The sequence below is a fragment of the Paracoccidioides brasiliensis genome (assembly GCF_000150735.1).
Source record: "Paracoccidioides brasiliensis Pb18 unplaced genomic scaffold supercont2.6, whole genome shotgun sequence".
NCBI lineage: Eukaryota > Fungi > Ascomycota > Eurotiomycetes > Onygenales > Ajellomycetaceae > Paracoccidioides > Paracoccidioides brasiliensis.
The window spans coordinates 837,662-861,191 of record NW_011371363.1 but is presented as its reverse complement, the minus strand read 5'-3'; the positions used below and the strand labels follow the sequence as shown (position 1 = coordinate 861,191).

The window sequence follows — 23,530 nt, the reverse complement described above, 5'->3', positions numbered from 1 at the left end:
CAACAACCCCGGAGATACACGCCTTCAGCAACCTCATCACCCTATCGACCAAGATGAATGTTATCAAACTCCAAAGGTGGGAGTGTATACTTCAGGGTTCTCACAGTTAAGTGCTAACAGTTTTATTTTCAACTTGCCTCAGGAAATATCCCCAGTTCCAGCAGTCCGAAATATTCTCCCTCCAGGATGCTTTCCGACGTCTAGACGTGGATGATAAGGGCTACCTTGATGAAGCGACAGCTATCAAGGCCACCCAGCAGTCCGAAAGACAGCCATATGACGTTGTTCGCCAAGCGCTAAAGCAGGTCGAGCTCGACAGCTCCAGGCGTGTTGAGCTGGAGGACTACGTTGATGTGCGTACCCTTCTCCACGCTCTACTCTTCACCCATGGGTTGCATTTTGTTCTTGCTAAAAAAAAAATCATTCCAACTTTAGTTGATAGCAAAACTTCGAGATACTTCATCTGCCCAAAACCAGCCTGCTGCTGGGCCAATATCAACTTCCGCAGCACCACCAGGCACGCCAGCGAGCCGCCACGTCTCCAGAGGTAGCGTTGGCGGGAAGATTCATGTACAAGGCTCATCCGCAAATGTCACTCATACCATCAATGAAGATGAACGGACAGAGTTCACAAGACATATCAACGCTGTTCTTGATGGAGATCCAGACATTGGCCATCTCCTCCCTTTCCCTACGGACACATTCGAGATGTTTGATGAATGCAAGGATGGGCTGGTGCTCGCAAAATTGATCAATGATTCCGTTCCTGATACTATCGATGAACGAGTGTTAAACCGTACAGGAAAGAAAATAAAGCAACTAAACGCATTTCACATGACTGAGAACAACAATATCGTTATTAATTCCGCAAAGGGCATTGGCTGCTCTGTAGTCAATATCGGTAGCGGTGATATAATAGAGGTTCGAGAGCATCTCATATTGGGCTTAATCTGGCAGGTTATTCGCAGAGGTCTTCTTGGGAAAATCGACATCAAACTACACCCAGAACTCTACAGGCTGCTGGAGGAGGATGAGACCTTGGAGCAGTTTCTTCGGCTTCCACCAGAGCAAATTCTGCTACGATGGTTCAATTATCACCTGAAGAATGCGAAATGGGATAGAAGGTATGTACACTACTCTCTTTTAATGGATGGACCTCGTGTACGCTGCTAACAGCCCTTCGAAAATCCCCCAGAGTCAACAACTTCTCCAACGACGTGAAGGACGGAGAGAACTACACGATTCTTCTCAATCAGCTAGCTCCAGATATCTGCTCCCGTGCGCCCCTCCAAACCCACGACTTGCTCCAGCGCGCGAATCAGGTTCTGGATAATGCAGACCTGCTCGAATGTCGCAAGTTTTTGACACCTACCTCATTGGTGGCAGGCAACCCGAAACTTAACCTTGCATTCGTTGCGAACCTATTCAATACACATCCGGGCCTAGATCCTATTACAGAAGAGGAAAAGCTCGAAGTCGAAGACTTCGATGCTGAGGGTGAACGTGAAGCACGCGTTTTCACCCTTTGGCTAAATTCCTTGGATGTTCAACCAGCCGTCAACTCACTGTTTGATGACCTTCGTGACGGAACAATACTTCTCCAGGCCTATGATAAAGTTATCCCTGGAAGCGTCAACTGGAAACATGTCAACAAGCCTTCAGCTTCCGGTGGCGAACTCATGCGTTTCAAGGCTGTGGAAAATACAAACTACGTCATTGAGCTTGGAAAGCAAAACCATTTTTCGCTTGTTGGTATCCAGGGAGCCGATATTACCGATGGGCAGCGAACTCTGACCCTCGGGCTCGTATGGCAGCTAATGCGTAAGGATATCACCAACACTCTGTCTTCGCTTGCCCGGAAGATGGGCAAGCGCGAAATAACTGATAATGAGATGATTAAATGGGCGAATGAAATGTCGCACAGTGGTGGGAAGAGCTCAACCATACGCAGTTTCAAGGACCAGTCTATAGGGTCTGGTATTTTCCTCCTTGACGTTCTTAATGGAATGAAGAGCAGCTATGTGGATTACGACCTGGTTACCCCTGGACGCACGGATGAGGATGCCTATGCAAACGCGAAGTTGAGCATCAGCATTGCACGAAAGATGGGCGCGACTATCTGGCTCGTCCCTGAAGATATATGTCAAGTTCGCTCGCGGCTTGTTACTACTTTTATTGGTGAGTTATATAATTGTTTTGTTTCTCAGCCACGACTTGCCATGTGTAATATTTGAGAGCTAATAAAAACAAATATAGGTTCTCTGATGGCTACGTATGAGAAGATGTAGTGAAAAATGGTACATGCGTTGAAGTTGGTGAGATTGTTACGGAACAAGGTATATGTATGACTGGCTAGATTAGCTTCTGGAATGACGCATGTCTTGCTCTCCTTATTTCTCGCTCTTGGTTCTATCTTTGAATTTTGTTTTGAAACCTTGTCTTCGTTTTCTTTTTGCACTTGTCGATGAACTTTTTGGCCTGCGAAATTCGAATTACCTAGGTCTTGTCTCATAGGCAACTGTAAAGTTCAGTCTAATATTATTTCTCCAAATGTCCAAGATCTTATGGTAGTTACCGTAATAAATGCTTTACTGTTGTTCAACGGTGTTGGTTAATGCGTGTAGGTTAGCGGGGATGTGTGTGCTGTGGGAGTGTTATCTTAGCCCTTGTTGCCAGTGAGACAAGACAATCAATCAATAGGACTGAAGCAAAAGTCTTTTGAAATAGATATGGGTTATAACTACGAATACAAGAGAATATTAAATAGTCGGACTTAATAAGATCCAGGAGGAATTACATTAACTGATTCACAGTGACTTTTAGATATAAAGAGAATAATCGGCGCTTTTCAAATTGAGGCAACTATCTGTTAATTGAAAGTCGATAATACGGGCTGGAATAGCTGGAATAAAATATTTAAACCGGCACTTTAAGAAAATAATCAAAGTTACAAAGACAAAACGATCTTCCGCGATTAGTGTTGATTTGACTCACATGAAGTGGCGAAGTGGCGAAGTGGCTCACGTCAACGTTAGGTTCCCTCCCATAGCAAGCACACTTTCTTAGCTGAGTGGAAGAGTAACGAAGAAAACTGGAGCAGCGACAAAACCCAAGAACAAGAAGCAAACGTAATTTTTTTTTTCTTTTTTTTTATCTTTTCTTTCCTTTTCTTTTTTTTTTAAAAAAAAAAAAAGAAAAAGAAAAAAGGATAAAGAGCAAAACGTGGGTAACAGGGCTAGTTATCTTGACATATGGTAACGAAGTACCGATTAAGAAACGATCAGTGGCTTTCGGGTGGGCTGTATAAAAGTCGTGGTGCCATCATACAGCTCCGATTTTGGAAAGGGTGAGAGGTTTACTGCAGAGCAAATTACCGCCATCAATGGTTCAATAGAGACATACGAAATTTTTATTTGGTCGGGGGATGGCAAATCTCAATTCACTCAGCAGTATCCAGCTCATCATGAGCAGGGGTGGGAGAATCCAGGGATACTAGAGAACATGGTTAGTACGGGTTTGATCCAATCAACCCATTAGATTTTTGTTTTACATCGGATTCATACCTTTCCTATCATCACTATTGGTTCCATTTTCGCGATCTTCCTCACGTCTATCGCGATCCTCCTTCATATCACGGTCCCGGTCCCGCTCGCGGTCTCGCACTCCTGGACTCCGGGAGCGGTCGCGGTCTCGTCTCTCGAAATCGCGGTCGCGACGTTCATCCTTGCGAGGAGAGAACTCTCCGCGGGCTCGTCGGGGTGATGGAGAGCGAGGGCGACGAAGAGGAGAACGGTCACGGCGGCGGTCACGACCGGAATCAAAGCGCCAGGATGCAGATGGAGGAGTACGGGCCCACTATTCAGATGTTAAATGTTTGAGATACGGGAAATCTATGGGGATCAGAGGTCACTAACCTCAATTTTTAGAAGGTCGTCCCGGCCGATACGTTTGTTGTGCATCTCGTGATATGCATCATCAGCGTCGCGACGACTCTCATACTCGACAAAGGCGAAACTGTAGATGATGTCAGCAGGTTCCGCTGGGGATCTCGAGGTGTTTTAAGCGGAATGAAAGGAACTTACAGGCGACTGGAAGCAGTACGGGGGGCTGGAATATCGCAACGGACAAGCCGGCCATAACTTCATTGGGATGGTTAGCGCGTTACACAATAACATGTTTGACCCCGAGTTACCGCGAATAGAGATTTAGAAATGTATTGATTGAGGAAACACGGATTTAGAAAACGGCTGATTTGGAGGATGGAAAGATGATATTTTGAGGGCTCGGGAGGAGCCATTCCAAGGTTTAGGAGGATTCAGGAGGATTCAGGAACAAAGCGCCGGAAGAGGCCGAGCGGTCGAGAGAGCCAGAGCCAGGTAACAAGGGGGGTGGTGGGGTGGTGGGGGAGGGGGGGGGAGAGAGAGGGGAGGAGGAGAGGAGGGAGCAGAGAGATCGACATCACGAATTTTCCGAGTCAAGACGAACGGGAGAAGGGGGAGGACCGTCCGCAGGATATCGGTAGGGGAGGATCGACGAATGGGACATACCGTTCGAATTCGTAGGCTAGTTCTCGAGCTCGAGTGCCGTGGCCAAAACCAGTGACATAGAGGGTAGTTCCACCTCGGGACATGGTGAAGTGACAGAGTGTGCAAAAGACAGTTGTAGCGGGCCCTTGTTTTGGGGAGGGGGGAAGAGGACAAATGAACTAGGAGTTAAAGAGACGGGTAGAAAACGAAAATAGCAGGCAGAACAGATAAAAAGGAGTTAGATGGCAGGAAGACAAAAGGACAATGATGATGAGAATAGAGGGATAGATGATGGAGAGATGGAGAGATGGAGTTGGATGACGTTGGGGAGAAGAAGATGATGAAAAGAGATGAAAGAGATGGATGAAAATGGATGGAAAAATGAAGTTGAAGAAGAAGAAAGAGAAAGTTGTTTGTTCAGCAGCAGGAAGAAAGAAAATAAAATAAGCCAAAGCCGAAGGAAAAGGAAAACAAGGGGCGTATGTGTATGGTAAAGTTGTAAGTTATGGTACGGTAAGGTACGGTATCCATCGTATCCATCCTTGCTTCCTATTACATATATGTAGATATTACCTGGGGCCTTGGGCACACAGTTAATAATCAACCCTCCCTCCCGTAACTAACTATTGGGTAACTAACTAACTAGTGTTACAGTAGTTAGTTAGGTACAGCCAGAAGTTTTGCTTCAATCTTTCTATGGTGCGTGCAAGTATCTGAAACGGAGAATCTATGTGACGATCGCCGAACCGCACCGCTTCTATGAATAGTGATTGAAATCTTCCTCCGTAATTTTGTATTGTTGTATTAAAACCAGTTAATAATGTCCACCCTAAGTCTCCATAACACGTGACTCCATCAGAAACGGCCCAAGTCGGGGTTGGAACCTCAGAACACAGTCAAAACTGATGATTGCTGCTGTATCCGAAAAAAACCCCAAGGCTTCTGAGAAACACCGGATCGAACCAGTCCACGCATCTATGCTACTACCGTCTTCCCAGCAACGCCCTCACCGTCTTCCTTTGCCATTGCTATTGATGAATATCATTTGCTCGTTGTGTCCGTGTGGGATCCTTCATCGGTCTCTGGCTTACGGACCACGTTTCTGATAACTTGACCCGCGCTCCTCCAGGTACGGAGCAATATATACCTCCTACCACGCTGTTTGGCATATATAAATCAACACCCCCAAGAAACCAATAAAAAGGGAAAAGAAAAAAGGTTGCAGATTACCTTCCCTCCTCCTCTTCTTCTTCTTCCTCCTCCTCCTCCTGCTCCTCCTGCTGCTGTACCTGTTGCGTTCTTTCAACATTTCTCTCTGATATCCATCCCACCCTCGATTAACACACGCACAAGCCGGCCAAACGCTTTTCCATGGACTGTACAGTGTTAAGACTCTTGTTACCGGAATTCTCCCTTTTAAGCCACTAGCAAATATCCACCCGAACGAACGTTGTTTTTGTTCCTTTCCTGATGAGAGAGCTTGTCAGGACGCTCAGGCGAAGAGAGTTACTCGTCCAACGTGCTTTGGCTTGATGCGAGATAAAGGGAGCTCGCAGCTACCGTGGGAGTTTCGCATCCTTTTAAGGCTTCCTCACCATGAGGCTCGGTCCAAGGGACGGAGCTCGAAATGAAGCTTCGGAGAGGCGCTTGACGCCTTTGCCATCGCCTGGATCTGAATCTCACATCAAGGTATAATCCAATATCACATATTTTTAACCCTTCGTATCTTTCCCATATCTAAGCCTTCCTTTCCCCGCCACCACCGCTCTTTTTTTGTTTTTCCCTCCCGCTTGGGCTCCTTCGTATTAACTGCAATCAGGAATCCCTTTCCCAGCCAACTACTTCTCTTCTTCAGCAGACCAAGGACAGGTTATCGGAACCTGTGACGGCCGCTTTTCTCGCTGGTGGGGTAGCTGGTGCAGTGTCGCGGACCATCGTTTCCCCCCTCGAGCGACTGAAGATCTTGCTTCAAATCCAGAGTGTTGGCAGAGCAGAATACAAACTGTCAATATGGAAAGCACTAGTCAAGATAGGCAAAGAAGAGGGATGGAAGGGTTTCATGCGGGGCAACGGGACCAACTGTATCCGCATAGTCCCCTACTCTGCCGTCCAGTTTGGAAGCTATAGCTTTTATAAAGGGGTAAGCTGATGTTATTTCTCCGACCTTGCCCTTTCAGATCTCCGGCGGCAGAGTTGACGAGTTGGCCGTTTTCGCAATCATTTACCTTTTGATTCCAGTTGCCATGACACTCGTTTTTGAGGGGTTCTTACTTCAACAATTTGTGTTCCTTCTTCGCTTTGCTAACATGGAGTCCAGTTTTTTGAGCCAACTCCGGGTGGCGAACTTACCCCTCTGCGTCGTCTGTTTTGTGGAGGCCTTGCTGGTATCACGTCTGTTACATTTACTTATCCGTTAGATATCGTAAGAACAAGGCTCTCCATCCAGTCTGCTTCCTTTCGCGAACTGCGCAAGGGGCCAGAACAACCGTTACCAGGAATATTTGGGACGATACGATTGATGTACCGTAATGAAGGTGGTTTCCTTGCTCTTTATCGTGGGATCATTCCCACCATTGCCGGCGTCGCCCCTTATGTAAGTTATCCAAATCGCTCTACTATCGAGCTGGTCACACAGGATCCTCGCTAATTTTATATGCAGGTGGGGTTAAATTTCATGACCTATGAGTCAGTGCGGAAGTACCTAACTCCTGAGGGAGATCTTAACCCTAGCCCTTACCGCAAGCTGTTGGCCGGTGCAATATCAGGTGCTGTCGCGCAGACATGCACATATCCATTGTGAGACCTTGTTTCCTTCATTTAATATATATATATAACCGTCAATTTAGTTTGTCAACTATATCTAACCAACCGATACAGCGATGTCCTCCGGAGAAGATTCCAGGTCAATACGATGTCTGGCTTGGGATACCAATACACCTCCATCTGGGATGCAGTGAGGCTTATCATGAAGCAAGAGGGAGTCAGGGGCCTCTATAAAGGAATCGTTCCGAACTTACTCAAGGTGGCCCCTAGCATGGCGAGCAGCTGGCTGAGCTATGAACTGACCCGCGACTTTTTAATCAAGCTTGGTGACAGTGATTAGGAATAAGGGTGGGTTTTCAAAACAGTTGAGAATCCTGTTCCCGGCATTCGTCCTCATGCTGGGCCAACAGCCACTGATTGCATGTACTGTACATGTGTATTGGCCCACTGCGGGCTACCAGATGTGTCGGGGGCCTTTCATGCTTTACGTGCACTTTTTCCTATTAGATGGTCTTCCTTGATGCCTCATCTTGTTTCACTAGTTTCCTTAGTTCCTTTCTTCCCTTTTCCCCTATATTCTGCTACTTCTGCCACTCCAATTTTCTGTACACTTTACTTGCGCTGATGATCTTAAAAGCTATTGGAGTTGGACTTCATTTTAGAGACGGGCAAAAGGGGAAATGATATCCTGAAGAGCCTGTATTAGACCGGTTAATCATCTAATCAATACGATGCAAATGTAATAGAATACCTATGTTCCACGAACATCATTATGTTCATAGTTATTGTCATACTCCGTATGTTCATACCCTGTCCACTGGCGCCAAAACACGTTTACTGCCTACCTGGAGCCGCCTGTCTAGGACTAGCGCGAAATTTGCGTCGTGCCCAGCACACCGCCTTCCCCTTCTGGAGGGCGTCCCGAAACGGCTAGCGTAGGGCTACTCCTCCCGCACACTCAGCGGCTTCAAAATAATCAAACCAACCAAGATCATTATCATCTTTTGCAGTCGTCGACTCTCGCATCGGTGTAAAAGTCAGCTTTCGACAACGGTATCCAGCAGCCATGGGTAAGCCACCCTGTATCCCTTGTTGAACGGTTCTGATCGCTTCGAATTTCTCCTGTATGACCTGCGACATGAGGAGGGAATGCTGATGCAGGTTTCGTCGTCAATCGTTGATAGGTATCGATTTGGACCGCCACCATGTCCGGGGTTCCCACCGCAAGGCACCCAAGAGTGATAATGTCTACCTCCTGCTTCTCGTGAAGCTGTATCGCTTCCTTTCCCGTAAGCTATAACCCCGCAAAATCCTTGCCTCTTGACGCAGAAGGGGACAAACGCCATAGCATAATATTTTGCGTATTTTCTAAGAACAAAACAAACCGCAGGCCGTACCGACTCCAGCTTCAACAAGGTTGTCCTACGACGTCTTTTCATGTCCCGTATTAACCGCCCCCCGGTATCTCTCTCTCGAATTGTGAGCGCCATTGGGACCAAGGAAACTGCAGAAGCGAACAAGGGAAAGACCATCGTTATTGTTGGTACTGTCACCGATGACAACCGGCTCCTCAACGTCCCAAAGATTTCCGTTGCTGCTCTTCGGTTCACTTCCACCGCCAGAGCTAGAATTGAGAAGGCTGGCGGTGAAACCTTGACTCTGGACCAGCTGGCCCTCAGAGCCCCAACTGGTGCCAACACATTGCTGCTGCGGGGTCCCAAGAACGCGAGAGAGGCTGTAAAACACTTTGGCTTCGGCCCACACAGTGGAAAGGTTAGAGAGAGATTTTCTGATATATATACCGCGAGTCTGGACTCCTAGTTTGCTAACTTGCTTTCGTTCGTGTGCAGAAACCATATGTCCAGAGCAAAGGTCGGAAATTCGAGCGGGCTCGTGGTCGGAGACGGTCGCGTGGCTTCAAGGTTTAGGGTGTTATCTATGGGTTCTTGGGTTCTTGTTCGGGTTCAGCAAATCGCGTGAGACAGGCTTGTGAAATTGGCCATTATAAATTTCTAGTCAGATTGAAGGAGCCCATGATGAATAATGTTTCACAACTTAACCTCCCTGGAGTTCCTGAGCCTTTCTTTTCTCCCTTGTCTTTCATTACGTCCAAATGCTAGTCAGTTTTTTAACGCAAAGAAACAGAGAATAATGCCTATACGAGTAGAGGAAATTCTCTCCAATCCAGCGAAGAGGACATGTAAATCCGCGGGTTGGATCTACCAGCTGGGTTCTTGCAAGCACATGGGCCGGGGAATTAAAACAGAGCATGCGCATATTGATTGATATGTGTCATGCTTTTCAATTATAAGGATTTTGTACAATCATTGTCAGAAAAGAACTCCTCTTCCTACTGGAATTATATAGTCAATTTACGATGTTTCCAGGTTTTCCCGCCTTCGCCTTCAAAATAATCGCCTGCTGTCTGGCCATTGCCTCGAATGAAATATTTGTAGATAGTCAGCCCCTCCAAACCCACTGGTCCTCTCGAGTGAATTTTACTAGTGCTAATGCCAACCTCTGTTCCAAACCCATATCTCATCCCGTCAGCTAATCGGGTACTCGTGTTCCAATAAACACCAGCACTGTCCACACCGGCCAGGAAACGTTCTGCGATAGTCCTCGAGGAGGTTAGAATGACATCCGTGTGTTTCGAGGAATGTGAATTTATATGAGCGATGGCGACGGCGACTGGAGTTTCTTGGGGCGTAGTTGATGATATCGTTTTTATCGCAAGAGTAAGGTCCAAAAACTCAGTGTTGTAATCAGCCTCCGTTGAGTCTTGTAGGAGTGATGACTGCACCGGCGAGAGTTTTGTTTGGAGAGCAAGCTTTGATGGCTTATCGCAACGGAGGGTTACGCCTTTAGCCAGTAGGGCATCCGCAATAGCCGGTAATAGGGTAGACAGAGCATCCTGGTCAACAAGAAGGGTCTCAACAGCATTGCATGCTGCGGGGTATCCAGTTTTAGCATCAATTATTACTTTTATTGCCATTGATAAATCGGCGTCCGAATGAAGATATATCGAGCAGATGCCATCAGCATGGCCGAGAACGGGGATTTTGGTGTTTTCCTTCACGTAACGAACTAGGTCGTTGGACCCGCGAGGTATAACAAGGTCAATATACTTATCCTGAGCTAGTAAAGGAAGTATGGCATCTCTTGTTTTAACAAGCTGGATTGAAGTATTTGGGACCTGCGACTTGGATATGGATTCCGAAATGATATTTGAGATGGCCACGAAAGACTCCGTCGATTCCTTGCCTCCTGGAATTGGCGTTAGAAAAAGAGATAACCTCTGAGTGAACAATGGGTTTTGCATAACATCACAGTACCTTTCAGGATGGCCGCATTTCCGGATTTGATTGACAGGGCAGCAATATTGACAATCACTTCCGGTCGTGCCTCGAATATTATAAGCAATACCCCAATCGGACAAGTAACTCTTTCAAGAATGAGATTGTCATCTAGAAGAGTGCGTAGCGTCACCTTTCCAACTATCGAACCCATAGATTCATTCAGCACCGTTCGGGGAACAACAGAGGGAAGCTAGCAAAAGCGAAAATAGGGATATCTAGGACTTACTCGGATCTTCCAAATCCCGCACGTCCAGAATGCCCTTCAGCATGTCCTCATACTTCCCAGGTCTACTCAGGTCCAGCCTTTTCAGTATGCTCAAGCTCAGTTCACCATTTTCCGCTGCTTTAGTGGCGGCCTTGACATCTCTCGCATTTGCTTCAAGGATAGCATCCCTTTGTTTCGACAGAGAGGCATACATCAAGTCCAAAGCCTCATTTCGCGCTGAACTAGAGAGCGTTGCGAGAAGCCGCGAGGACTCAGAGGCTGTTTTTGCCGCCTCCACAGGTGATGCATCGGTTAGCGACATTGTTGGCGTACAGCGATTGACATACAACGACGGAACTGGCGATACTTCGGGACGCAAGTAAAATTCCAATTGAATGAGGGGATTAAAAAATACATGTAAATGTAGAAGTATATTGTGGTGAAAAAGAGAAACAAAAATCCCACTTTGATATTTAATAAATAGCCCAATCCTTGGACTCCTTTAAGAGCTTCCTCCAACAAGCGACGACCGAGCCCCAATGTCCAGATGGTCTTGTTATCAGCACGTGAAACACACTTACACTGATCTTGGACAGCCAGCCTCAAACCTCAATCAACATCAACAACCACAGTGCAAAACAAATAGTCCTCATATCCACTCTGGGAGATTGGAGCTTCCATTCTTCTTTTGTGGGCTGATATCAATTTTACCAGCTTATGTTGAACTGCAAAGGTACGCAGCTTGAATTTCAAGGATTCCGATCTCCTGTAGTGTGATCAACTGGAGCCTTTAACTACCTAAATAATATGGTCCACCACCAGGATAGATCATTGGTTGGCGTTGACCAGCAAATATATATTCAGCTATAACTTCAAACTAACTGAGGACACAGCCTGCCTTCACGCATTGGCACCAGCCAGAATATCCACCTAATTTCGATACCATCGATCACTTCAAGTTCCCGCACTAGCTGAGGCATGGTCGAATAGGTTCTAAGGGAGTTATATATCTAACACGGGACGATATCGTGAACGATTTGCTGTCGGAAATCATATTCTCCCTCACCTTCGCTATGGCGGAAATTCTCTCTCGTTTACTTTCCTTCCCTCCCACACCTTCGCCGAAAGGACGTCCAACATCTGATGTGAAGTACGATAAAGAGATACGGGGTCATTATTTGGAGCTAAAATGCATACCTTCGCAGAAGTTGGTTGCGCATATCCCTGGAAAGGGAAATTTTCTGGATGTTCGCTCGCTCCTTTCAAGTTATCACTCTTTACAAGCTCCCCCGCAGAATGCAACAAAAGGAATCACATATCATGATATACCTGACTAACGGGCTTGTTGTGGGCAGTTGCTGGATCCAGGACGTCAAACTCTGGCTTACATTTTTGTTCTTCTATCCCACTACCAGGTATCACAGGAAGATACCAAGGAGCCATTTCCAGTTGCATGGCGTCCGGGAGGGGAGCTATGGTCAAAGTCAATAACACTCCTGAAAGTGTTTGATCGCATCCAGGTAAGGTATGCTGGCCAGGAATTCCGAAATCTTGTTGAAATTGTTGCGAAATCAGCCGAGATTTCGTCGCAAGTAAGCTACCCCACCCCAATATTACTTTATGATTTATACTTACAGTTTCGAAGCCTCTGGTGGCTCTTCATCCTTTAAAACACGCTATACTCCGTCTTGATCCATCGTCCTCCACCTTCACATCATTGCATACCACATTTGTACGGCTGTGTCTTCTATCGAGGTCTTACCTCTGTGCACTCGATATTCTGGATAAGCCTCTCTGTCATTTCCCAACTACTTCCGACAACCTATTTATTAAAAGGTCCCAAATCCTTCCGTGCCAACAACATGAGTCGAGCATGTCCTTTATCACTGCCTCCTCAGGATTGTCCGGAAAGATAAACCACAGATCTTATCTAGAGTACTTTCTGTACGGTGCGATGATTTATATGGGCCTCAAGAAATGGGACGACGCCATCCATTTCCTTGAAATAGTCATTTCTGCACCTACAACAAACTCATTAAGCATGATTATGGTAGATGCATACAAGAAATGGGTTTTGGTTTGCCTTTTGGAAAAGGGAAAGGTATGTACATACTTGGGGAATTGTCATTCATATCCCAACCGCTAATGCTTTATGATTTACTATAGTCCCTCCCTATGCCAAGAACTGTTACACCCTCCACAGCAAAAGTATTCAGATCACTAGCAAAACCCTACGACTCTCTAGCTGATGTCTTCAAAACTGGGGACTTTCGAAGGTTACAAGCAGAGGTTTCTGCTGGTGAAGCAGTTTGGTTTTCGGTGGGTGATATAAAATGCCTTTAAAGGGTGTTTACTTGGAAACCTGTGACTTATCGCTAACTTCTGCCGCGTTCTTTACTATTTCATTTTCCTCACTAGGATAACAACATAGGCTTAGTTTCACAAGCCTTGCTTGCGTATCAGCGTTTTTCTGTCGTGAAACTTGAAAAAACTTTCGCTGCACTATCAACACCGGATATATCGTCTTACTTAGGGACCGACACCCAATTAACGGATGATTTTGTGGTAGGCTTGATTACTTCAGGCCAGCTACAGGCATGTTTAATACAGCCTTCGGATCCGTCGATGCCCTCTGTTCTTCGTTTCGCATCAGCAACTTTCAACCTCAACCATCAGCCTGAATCGAAATTCTTGGCTAATCTAAATATACAAAAATATCAGCTAGCATCACTTGAGAGGCTTGCGAAAGGCACTGATATGAAATTAGAGTTGAGCGGTGAATATATAGAAAACATGCGGAAAGCTCCAAGGCGTACGGATGTCGGCAGTAGGGATGAAAGGTCAATGGCGGGGATTTCGAACGGCGAATGCGATGAAGATATGATGGGAGACTTGGAATGAATGGCGTTCTCGATTCTTGACTGGTGATTATGATAGATTCGGTAGTTGATTCTACAGGCAAATAATTAGGTTGCGAAATCACTCCAGATCGCAGTTTTATAATCAATGAGGAATCTTCCTCAAAACTGACGATTATACCTACATATCATTGTCTTCACAAGAGCAAAGTATAGTCTACGGGTGTTAACATTTGAACGAAATCCCGAGTTCTGAGAGTCGAATGCTCTAATTAAACAGACCACCTTCTTCCCTGTCGCAAATTATACATGCACGAATGATAGTCTATGAGTTCCCCTATTCCAATACTCGGGGAAGCAAGATATAGTAGTAAAATCGTACCCAGGTTTTAGGTGCGATGGTGATTTATGATTTCACTAATTGGCTTAACGATAGGTAAGTGATACAGGAAATGCAAAAGCCGAAAGCTTTCAAAAGATACAATTTTGACGACTCGAGTGTGGTGGGTAACAAAACATGGACATCGCCATGCCATCAGAGTATCAATGAGCATATAAAAACAAAGGAAATAGAAGAAGGGAAATACGCCAGCCTAATGAAAATCCAAAGGAAAACAGTCCTGTGACGGATGAACTTTTAACTTTATCTTGTCTCTCTTCAACACTTAACCCGCTGTGTTCTGAGCACTTGTAGACTCGGTAGACGCCTTTTGGGCGTCAATGTTAGGCATGGATGAGGTGGCTCCAGACAGGTCAGTGGAGCGGGACTTTGGATTCTTCGTATAGTAGTTCGAGATGGCCGACTTAATTGCATCTTCCGCAAGCATCGAGCAATGAACTGCATCCGAAAGGTCAGCTAGATGAGACCATAATCGACATTGACGGTTCTATGAAATTGATCACGTACGTTTTACGGGTGGCAAACACAGTTCCTTTGCAATTTCAGTATTCCGAATCTTCCCAGCTTCTTCCAATGTCATTCCACGAACCAACTCCGTGAGGTAGCTTGAACTCGCGATGGCGCTGCCGCATCCAAACGTCTTAAATTTAACGTCACTGATAGTATTGCTATCTTTGTCCACGCGTATCTGAAGCTTCATGACGTCTCCACAAGCTGGGGCGCCAACAAGTCCTGTGCCAACATCCACATCTCCCTTGGACATGGAACCGACATTTCGGGGATTGCTATAATGATCAAGCAGTGCATGGAAGGTCAGCTTGAGGGTCGCAGAATATCACTTAATTGAGATATGTCGAGAAATGAAACTACAAGGCCCCAAGACGGGAAGGAAAACATATCTTTTGCGTGATAACTTCGAACAGATAAGGCAGCAGTTGGCGCGAACTTTCGACTATTTATGCTCAGGTTTGCGGGACGAATGGCCTGTAGAGGGTTTAACATAGCCGATGCCCTTGGCCCAAGAGTGAACATTCGTCGAAACATTGTTGTCGAGCAGCGTAAACCAAGGTGCAAAAAGAATATATGATTTCGATGTGAAACCTAGAAGATAGCGTCTAGTTGGGGTTGTGTCGGGAAAGAAACATTCCAAAGCGGCGGATGCAGGATGGGGCTGACAGTTTTCTTTCTGATTGATAAGAACAAGCGGAGATAAAAATTGGGTGAGTATTTTGCCACCAATCACGTGCTAACGGCGTTAAGGGCCAATTCCAACTGGGGGATACGGATTAACCTTTGGCCCCGCAACCGCAAGACCCGCAAGTTTTATTATTGGGCCTACACGGATTAGCCGTTGCCCCGGCTGCCCTACACGTGACCAGGACAATTAGTGTTAGAACGAACCCCCAATCGCCAGTATTATTAGTTATTATTAGTGTTATTATTATTACCAGCATACTTCGCTCACTAATACTTACTACAGCCTGCTTTATCACAGATCCTGTGATAAATATGATGAATATTAGCTCAACTAACAATCACAATAGGACATTAAAAGCTTTTAAATATAAATTATTATTATTATTATTATTTACTTGATATATAATATTCAATGACTATGACATTCATCTACTTTTACTAGAATTTGACCATCTATAAGTCTGATATATATGTATAGATTAGAACTTATAGCATAAAAGTTTTCTTTTAAAATAATAATATTTAGACAGATTTATTATGAAAAATACAATTAATTATATACTTAATTTAGTAAAAAACTTATAGAAATAAATTTTTTTTCATTTTATTCTTCATCATTTAAGATATATATTTAATGATTATAATATTAATTTAATTATAATAGAATTTAACTATTTTATAAATTTAATTTTAAAATTATAAAAAAATTATATAATAAAAAATAAATAAAATAATATTTAAAAAATTTCTAATAATAAAATAAAATAATTTTTTAAAATAATCTTTAAATTAATATATTTTTTAATAGTATAAATTAAATAAAAATTTTATTTAATTTTTAAAATTTATTCTTTAAAAATACTTTATTTTTTATTTAATTAAATAAAAACTTTATTTTTAAATTATTTTTAAAGTAAAAAATATATTTAATTAATTAATAAAAAAAATTTTTTAATTTTTATATTATTTTATATAAAGTTTAAAATAACTCTATCTAAGTTTTAATTAATATTATAAAAAAAGTTTTTATGTTTTATTAAAAAAATTTTAATTTAATTTAATTTTTTTATATATTAAATATTTTCTTTTTTTTTTTAGAAACTAGAGTATTTATTAAAATATAATTTTTTAATATTCTTTAAATATAAGATTATGAGATAATTTTTATATATTTTTTGAAGTTTTAGTATTAATTTTCATTACTAGCTCTATTTTAATTTTTTTAAAATATATATAAATTGAGAAAAATAAATTTTAATATCTTTTAACTTTATATTTTTATTAATTTTTTAAATTAAATCAAAATATATTTATTTTAATTATTTTATAATTTTATTTATTATATTATTTTATTAAAATATAAAGTTTTTTTGAATATATATTTGTTAATAATTAAAATTTTTAAAAAGTTATATATAAATCATTAATATAAGTTGGAAAATTCTAAAAAGTTTTGATTATTTTAAAAAAATTTAAAAATTTCTCACTCAATAATAACTACTTTCTTAAAATTTATATGTATTTTTATTAGCTTTAATTATAAAGTTGAAATAAATTATGTAATTTTACATTAAGTAAGACATCTCAGCAAGCAAGACATCATTTCAAAATATCATCTAATTTAACTACTCTTTCACTTCAACATATAATTATATCATCAATTTGTATTAAAAATTCTTTAAATTCTATTGAGAGAGAGAAGAGGCTTGAACTATGATAAAATCTATTCAAAATAATGAAAAACTCTCAATTTGTAAAGCTGCATGTCTATTTGATATTTTATCTTCTACTTTTGATTATTGATTAAGTGACAGATTTGCATAGATGAATTTACACTTAAATTCACACAAATTGACTCAGTCTGAAGAGAATAGACTAGTTAAATGAGTGCTGAACTATGTTAAATGAGAATTTTCCTCTTAGTTAGCATTTATTGAGAATATGACTAATTATTTTTTTATCTTATAGAATTTTATCATCTCTACCATCTCTCCTCTCTAGATCAGCAAGAACTGGATTTCAAGACTGATTAAATGCTATATGAAGCTTCAAAGTCACTATTTCAGATGCTGTAATCATGAATGAGTCAAATGTAAAGATATCAGTGTTATATAGAATTGATTTAAGATCTTGAAAATTATAATTACTGAATATAGAATTCTATCAGAGAATATTTACAACTTTGATGAGACTGGCTTTGTCATAAGACTATGTGCTACTATTAAGATCATCACTAATGCTAAGCACTATGACTAGACAAAGCTTCTACAGTCTGGAAATTGTGAATAAGTGACTGTGATTGAGGCAGTCAATATGTCAGAATGAGCTCTATTCTTATACATCATTCTCAAAGAGCAGATTCTACAGAATGACTGATTTGACAGACTTCTAGATAGCTAGAGACTTAATGTTAACTCTAATGATTGAACTACAGATGAGATAGAAGTCAAATGACTTACTAAACTGTTTATTTCTACTGCAAATTTACGCAGAGTTGACACTTATAGTTTTCTTATTTTGAATGAGCACAGTAGTTATTTTATCTCAGAATTCAATCAAATCTGCAAGAATAATACTATTATATGTCTTTGCATACTATCTCATCCATTATATCTCTTACAGTCACTAGATGTGAGCATTTTTACAGTTTTAAAGTAAGCATATAAGAGTCTAGTTCAACAGTGAATGTAGCTAGAATTTAATATTATTTGAAAAATAAATTTCTTAAAAACTTATTCTGCAGTACATACTGAAGTTTTCAAACTGCAAACTATTCAAAATGACTTTAAAGCTACTGAAATAGTGCTTTTTCAATCTAACTATGTTCTTCAACAGCTAGATATTTAACTTCAGACTTCTTTCTTCTTATGCAGTAGCTCTAGCAATTCAATCACATTCTAAGTGCTTCAAACATCTAATAATCTCCAGCAATTACATCAGCAGGTAAATAAAATCAAATACTTAGTAAAAGATTAGCCTCAAGGCTTTGTAAAAGATTTTGATCAAATTATCAAAATCTGTGAACATGAAGTGATCAGTATCACTATTCTAAAGAAGCAATATCAGAATATATTTAATGCAAATAAGATAGAAAAGCAAAAGTAAACTAAATCTAGACATCAGATTCAACATGCAGAGAATCTCATTAGACAAAAAGCTTAGAATTTTATTATTTCATCTACTGTATCTGTTGAATAGTCTGTTATTCAATTTTTTAAGTCTACAGTCTCTGAATCTAGATTATGCTTAGAAGTATCATAGCAGTGTAGCAACTGCAATTTATCAGATCATAAAAGAACAAAATACTTTCAATCTAGTGTAATTTAATTTAATTTAATTAGAGAAATATAAGTATAGATATTTCAGATTAAAATCTAGTTAATTAAAATACAGTAATTTTGATGTCTCACTCACTGAGATATCTTACTCAATATGAAATTGTATTATGAATTTTACTTTAAAGTTATATTTATTTATATCAGTCTATAGTTTAGCTTTTTAGATTTATATGAAAAGTTGATAAATATTCTTCTAATATTCTATTTTATTTTAAATTGTGTATATATATCAGATTTATAAAATAGTTATATTTTAGTATAACTAGATAGATGTCATAATCTTTGACTAAATATACCTCAATGAAAAAGAAGAATAATATTAATAATAATTTTCTCTATAAGAATTAATAGAATTTAAATATGCAAAGAAGGACTTTTTTTCTAAAGAATTTGTAAGCTTCTTTTGATAAATAAAGACTGTGATTTTTCTGCAAGTATAGTAGCTGGTAACACATTACATAGAGCAGTTCAGTGAATTTCATATTTATTAGCAATAGTAGTGTAATTTGCATCTTCCTAAGAGAGGGATTCAACTAATACTGCGAGCATCATTTTCGCGTTAATTAACATAGGGTATAACGTGCGTTGAGTGGTCAGTCACATTAGTAAGTAAATAACTAAAAGTAAGAAAATGCTGAAACTCGCGCGGCTGCAGGGAGATAACACATCACAACAACTCTGTCCAGTTATGCCGTTTTCTCTTCCGGGACAATATTCCTTATAGCAAATGTCTAGGCAACTTCTGAGAGTAAGTTTATCTTTCCCTGTTCTATACGTAAGTAGTAGGTAGCTGTGAAGTGGGTGCTTCCGGTACTTCCAGCTGATCGTGGCTAGCTGCTGACTGGTCCGTAGAGCTCCATACCAAGATCTGAACAACCTATGGACCTCCATAGGCTGCTCTAATCTCTCGAATAATCTCCTCGACACCATTTATCTATTTGTCTACCTTTTCTTTTCGACCAGCTCTAGAACTGGTGTCTCTCATGTTGTATTGCGCCACAGGTTGTTCACAGCTATTCCTTCGAAGATATATGAGCACAAGACACGCAGTCCTGCTGAGTGGTCAGGAGACCTCGGCTCACAAACAAGCAGTCGAGCGGGGGGTTATCCACCACACAGGATGGCGATAGCAGCGGATGGTGTGGTTGCAAAGAAGGTGAATGGACAGGTTGACGGACAGCCGCTTCGAAAACGAGAACAGAAACGGCCAGCTGGCTTTGCACGGTGGTCACTAGGGGTTATTGTACGGTATGAACCAACCATCGTAGAAACGTAGAAACCACCACCAAAGACCGTTGCCCGCCAGCTTTACGAAATGCTAACTATCTCTGTCTTCTGGAATAGGTTGCTGATATGGTACGCTTTACTTACACCGTTATTCCACTGTCCGTCGACTCCACAGGAGTTGGATAGCAATTCCTCTTGGGTTTGCAAACCGTACTTGATCGCACGGTCACACATCGAGCCTCACATAACACCATATTATGAATTTTATGGAGCTCCATATGTTGATACCGTGCGCCCCTATGCTCGCACTTTCAACGAGAAAATATACATCCCAGCCGTGCATTTCGCAACTCGAACTTACCGCATGTATGGAGCTGCCCATTTTGAGAAGGGTACTTCTTATGTTCGACACCAGCTAGGGGCATTAGTTACACCTCACCTCTATTCGCTACAAAACTCCACAATCCGCATATACGAAAATTCGATAGGGCCGTATTACACGAGTGTCAGTACGGTAGTAACACCCTATTATCGGGCTTCAGTAACACATTTTGATAAAGCGTGGCGGTCATATGTTCAACCATTCTACGCCCAATCAAAGCCAGTTATTGTTAAGGCCTGCTCTTCAACATACAATATTGCAGTAAATACAATTTATCCGTACGCCAAGAAGATATGGTCATCGCTGTTGATATTTATCAATGAGACACTGCTGCCTGGGATTGTTGGGCTTTACACTGAGAACGTCGAGCCTCAGTTAGTTAGGATTGGTGAGAAACTTGCAGGCTATCGAGAAGGCAGGAAGCTTGGGGCTGTTGTTGAAGAAACTGAAAGGTGAGCCAAGATCTTGTTATTTCGACTAAGCACTTGGGACTACAATACATCTTGTGCCTTTGCTAATATCCAATGCAGTTCGACTAAAAAATTTACCTCTACCGTGTTTGCCTCATTACCCACCACTACCGTGTCACCAAAAACATCAGCTTACAGCACTACGACATATTCGTCATCTGCACCACACCCCGAACAATCAATTGACAAAGTGAGTCTTGCACGCGAAACTATAGCAACGGATTTAAAAACATGGCAAGAGAAGTTTGCAATCGCTGCGGACAAAGGAGTTGAGGATCTTGACGAGCGCGTCGCAAAACTTGTGGAAAGACGCATACTTGACGCACGGAAGTTCGGGGAGGAACTGGTATCCGAGTTGGAGATGGTGGGGAAACAGGAGCTTAAATCTTTAAAAGCTAAAATTAACGATATCCTTCGTGGTCTTCCTAATGAATCCAGCGTCCAAGATCGCGACGACGCGGAAAGTCAGTTGGTGGAGGCGGTTAGAACAGCTGGCTTTGCTATTCGGGGATCTGCGCAAAAGCTCCGGCAGTGGCTAAGGGATTTCAACCGGGAGCTCTTTGCAGAGGTGGCTGCCGTTTCTGACGCCACAGTTGACGTACTAGATCAGATTCGCGATCTCGGCCTGCAGAATATCGGCATGAAATGGGCGTGGATGGATGGTGTCACATACAAGGATTGGGCAAAATATAATGCGCTGAAGAAGCAGTTTCATAGTTGGCGGGAAGAGGTTAGAGTGGTTGGGATGAAACATAGCGCTTATGAGGATGCAAAGTCCCTTGCGAATGAGATCGTCGAAAGGGGGATGGCGATTGCTGAAACAACGGCGAAGGAACTTACGAGGCTAAAGGAGGTTGGGAAATGGAAAATTGAAGCTGAGGATACGAGCCACGATTTCGAGACGAGGACGGGCGATGCTTCTGAAGTTCGTGCTAGCAGAAGAGCGGGCGATGGGGTTGGGTGCATATCATAACAGCATATCAGCTGTGGAAACGAAAACAACGTCAGATACCGCAGAATATCCGTCGTCGTCGGCTCCAGAAGCTGAAGCCAGCGAGACTAACCCTTCCGATCAAGATACACCGGAGCCCAGTCACGAAACAGACTCTACTGAACCTGGACCCGAGCCTGAGCCTGAGCCTGAGCCCTTTGTGGGTGATGATAATGCTGGCACTGGGGATAATGTTTGGGGTGGAGCAGCTGCTGAACTCATAGAACATGAAGAAGTCTCCCGTAATTCCCCTGAGCAGGCTAGCGATGGCCCATCGTCTCAGCAGCAGCCATTGATGACAACTTTATCATCGTCATCAACAACAACAAACCTTACTTCTCCTGCGGAGCCACCCGGGCAATCCACCATCTCCACCAAAACCAGCTCCTCCTTCTCAGACTCAATCTCCCAAGCCAAGAAACAATATGACAGGGCTCATTCAGTTGCCGGCGCCCATAACTCTGGAACACCAGATGAACACGTCATCGCGTCCATCGAATCCGCATACCCAGGCTCCCTTCAACACGCAAGTGAAAACCTCGAACCCCATCTCAAAGCCCCATCAGAATACGCAAGAATTCCCATCACCAACGCCATCACCATCCCCTCTCCCACTCCACCACAAGATGATGGCCTTCTCTCAATCGCATCCGCAAAACTCCAATCCAGCCTGGAACTCGCCTCCGTCGCTCTATCAAAAGCAATCGCAAGCGCCACTGCAGCTGCCGCAGACACGGACACAGACACCGGTACCAAAGCCACCGTCCCAGGCCAACAAATAATCCTGGACGCGCGCCGGCGTTATTACGAAGCCATTGGCCTCGCCCATGACCAATATTCCATCTTTCTTAACTCTGCCTCCGACGCCACCTCCACCTCCATCTCCACCTCTATTTCCAGCTCCGTAAAGCCCTCAGAAACAAGTATCCCAGCACTAACCAGTAAGCCAATTCTCGAACAAGCCAGTTCGGAATTCAGCAGCGTTTCCTCCTTGGCATCTGCAAGCTTAGACGCATTGTTATACTCCATCCGCTCTGTCTCGGCCAGCATCGACCCTGTCTCGGCCAGCAGTATTATAGCGGATGCCTCGTCAAGGTTCCAGGATGCTCTCTCCGCTGCAAGCGCGTTGCTTGCGTCGGCATCGTCGGCTACCAGTTGTACCCCGACGAGTGCGATAAAGGATGAGTTGTAGAGCAATTTGCATGAATGTATATTTAACGTACGTTTTGATGACATGTTGAAAACAAACCTACAAAGAGAAAAAAACAAAATAATAGTTATGGCATGCACTGGGAAGAAAGATCAGGACAATACTTGTTCGTGCTAAAAACAGCTTCAGGGCATGGAAATAGCGAAAAGAAGAAGAAAAGAAAGGGAACGAAGTTCAGTTTGTATACCAGTATTATTATGATATTCCCCCTGTCCAGCAACCCCCCGATTGTATGTATGTATACATATTTCCCCTTCGCTTTCCTATTGGCTTGATATAATTGCCCAAGAGCTCAGTATTACGATCATGTGTATACGTTGTTGTTACATTCGTCTCTAGTATGTTTATGACTGATATACATGTCCTCCCATATCTAACAGCGATTCAAGTTAAACTTGTTTACTAGTCATTACTCTAAATCCCAAGTTAGCCTTCCAAGTTAGCTTTCATTTGTTCTAGTTATCGTTCTCATTGCCGACCTCCCTCCCCGGGGGAAAATTATCATCTGTAGATAAACCTCTGTCTTCTTCTCATGGAATAAAACACCAACACCACCACAATATACTGAGATACTTACTACATAACGAATATACATAGAAGGACC

The 23,530-nt window shown here is 42.4% G+C and overlaps 8 protein-coding genes across 8 annotated transcripts; 5 read left to right on the top strand and 3 right to left on the bottom strand.

Moving 5' to 3' along the window:
* Positions 1-53: 53 nt before the first annotated feature.
* Positions 54-2,288, top strand: PADG_05341 (fimbrin; the record flags this gene model as incomplete). Its single annotated transcript, XM_010762394.1, has 5 exons — positions 54-76; positions 143-353; positions 436-1,124; positions 1,196-2,178; positions 2,257-2,288. 5 exons carry the CDS (start codon positions 54-56, stop codon positions 2,286-2,288), a joined length of 1,938 nt encoding a protein of 645 aa, XP_010760696.1.
* Positions 2,289-3,439: 1,151 nt separating this feature from the next.
* Positions 3,440-4,630, bottom strand: PADG_05340 (uncharacterized protein; the record flags this gene model as incomplete). The annotated part of the gene is made up of 5 exons (XM_010762666.1): positions 3,440-3,492; positions 3,564-3,855; positions 3,915-4,014; positions 4,083-4,139; positions 4,548-4,630. The coding sequence occupies 5 exons, from the start codon at positions 4,628-4,630 to the stop codon at positions 3,440-3,442; spliced, it is 585 nt and encodes a 194-aa protein (XP_010760968.1).
* Positions 4,631-6,122: 1,492 nt separating this feature from the next.
* Positions 6,123-7,629, top strand: PADG_05339 (uncharacterized protein; the record flags this gene model as incomplete). Its single annotated transcript, XM_010762665.1, has 5 exons — positions 6,123-6,215; positions 6,346-6,666; positions 6,844-7,119; positions 7,186-7,322; positions 7,404-7,629. 5 exons carry the CDS (start codon positions 6,123-6,125, stop codon positions 7,627-7,629), a joined length of 1,053 nt encoding a protein of 350 aa, XP_010760967.1.
* A 726-nt stretch (positions 7,630-8,355) lies between these two features.
* PADG_05338 (60S ribosomal protein L18-B) lies at positions 8,356-9,217 on the top strand (the record flags this gene model as incomplete). Its single annotated transcript, XM_010762393.1, has 4 exons — positions 8,356-8,371; positions 8,474-8,578; positions 8,680-9,062; positions 9,140-9,217. The coding sequence occupies 4 exons, from the start codon at positions 8,356-8,358 to the stop codon at positions 9,215-9,217; spliced, it is 582 nt and encodes a 193-aa protein (XP_010760695.1).
* Positions 9,218-9,648: 431 nt separating this feature from the next.
* Positions 9,649-11,175, bottom strand: PADG_05337 (glutamate-5-semialdehyde dehydrogenase; the record flags this gene model as incomplete). The annotated part of the gene is made up of 3 exons (XM_010762664.1): positions 9,649-10,556; positions 10,625-10,786; positions 10,875-11,175. 3 exons carry the CDS (start codon positions 11,173-11,175, stop codon positions 9,649-9,651), a joined length of 1,371 nt encoding a protein of 456 aa, XP_010760966.1.
* A 751-nt stretch (positions 11,176-11,926) lies between these two features.
* On the top strand, positions 11,927-13,754 carry PADG_05336 (uncharacterized protein; the record flags this gene model as incomplete). The annotated part of the gene is made up of 5 exons (XM_010762663.1): positions 11,927-12,100; positions 12,209-12,445; positions 12,499-12,954; positions 13,020-13,172; positions 13,272-13,754. 5 exons carry the CDS (start codon positions 11,927-11,929, stop codon positions 13,752-13,754), a joined length of 1,503 nt encoding a protein of 500 aa, XP_010760965.1.
* Positions 13,755-14,376: 622 nt separating this feature from the next.
* On the bottom strand, positions 14,377-15,155 carry PADG_05335 (iron sulfur cluster assembly protein 1, mitochondrial; the record flags this gene model as incomplete). The annotated part of the gene is made up of 3 exons (XM_010762392.1): positions 14,377-14,549; positions 14,619-14,896; positions 15,058-15,155. The coding sequence occupies 3 exons, from the start codon at positions 15,153-15,155 to the stop codon at positions 14,377-14,379; spliced, it is 549 nt and encodes a 182-aa protein (XP_010760694.1).
* Positions 15,156-19,766: 4,611 nt separating this feature from the next.
* On the top strand, positions 19,767-22,908 carry PADG_11916 (uncharacterized protein; the record flags this gene model as incomplete). Its single annotated transcript, XM_010762835.1, has 4 exons — positions 19,767-19,894; positions 19,991-20,707; positions 20,786-21,654; positions 21,734-22,908. 4 exons carry the CDS (start codon positions 19,767-19,769, stop codon positions 22,906-22,908), a joined length of 2,889 nt encoding a protein of 962 aa, XP_010761137.1.
* Positions 22,909-23,530: the final 622 nt, after the last annotated feature.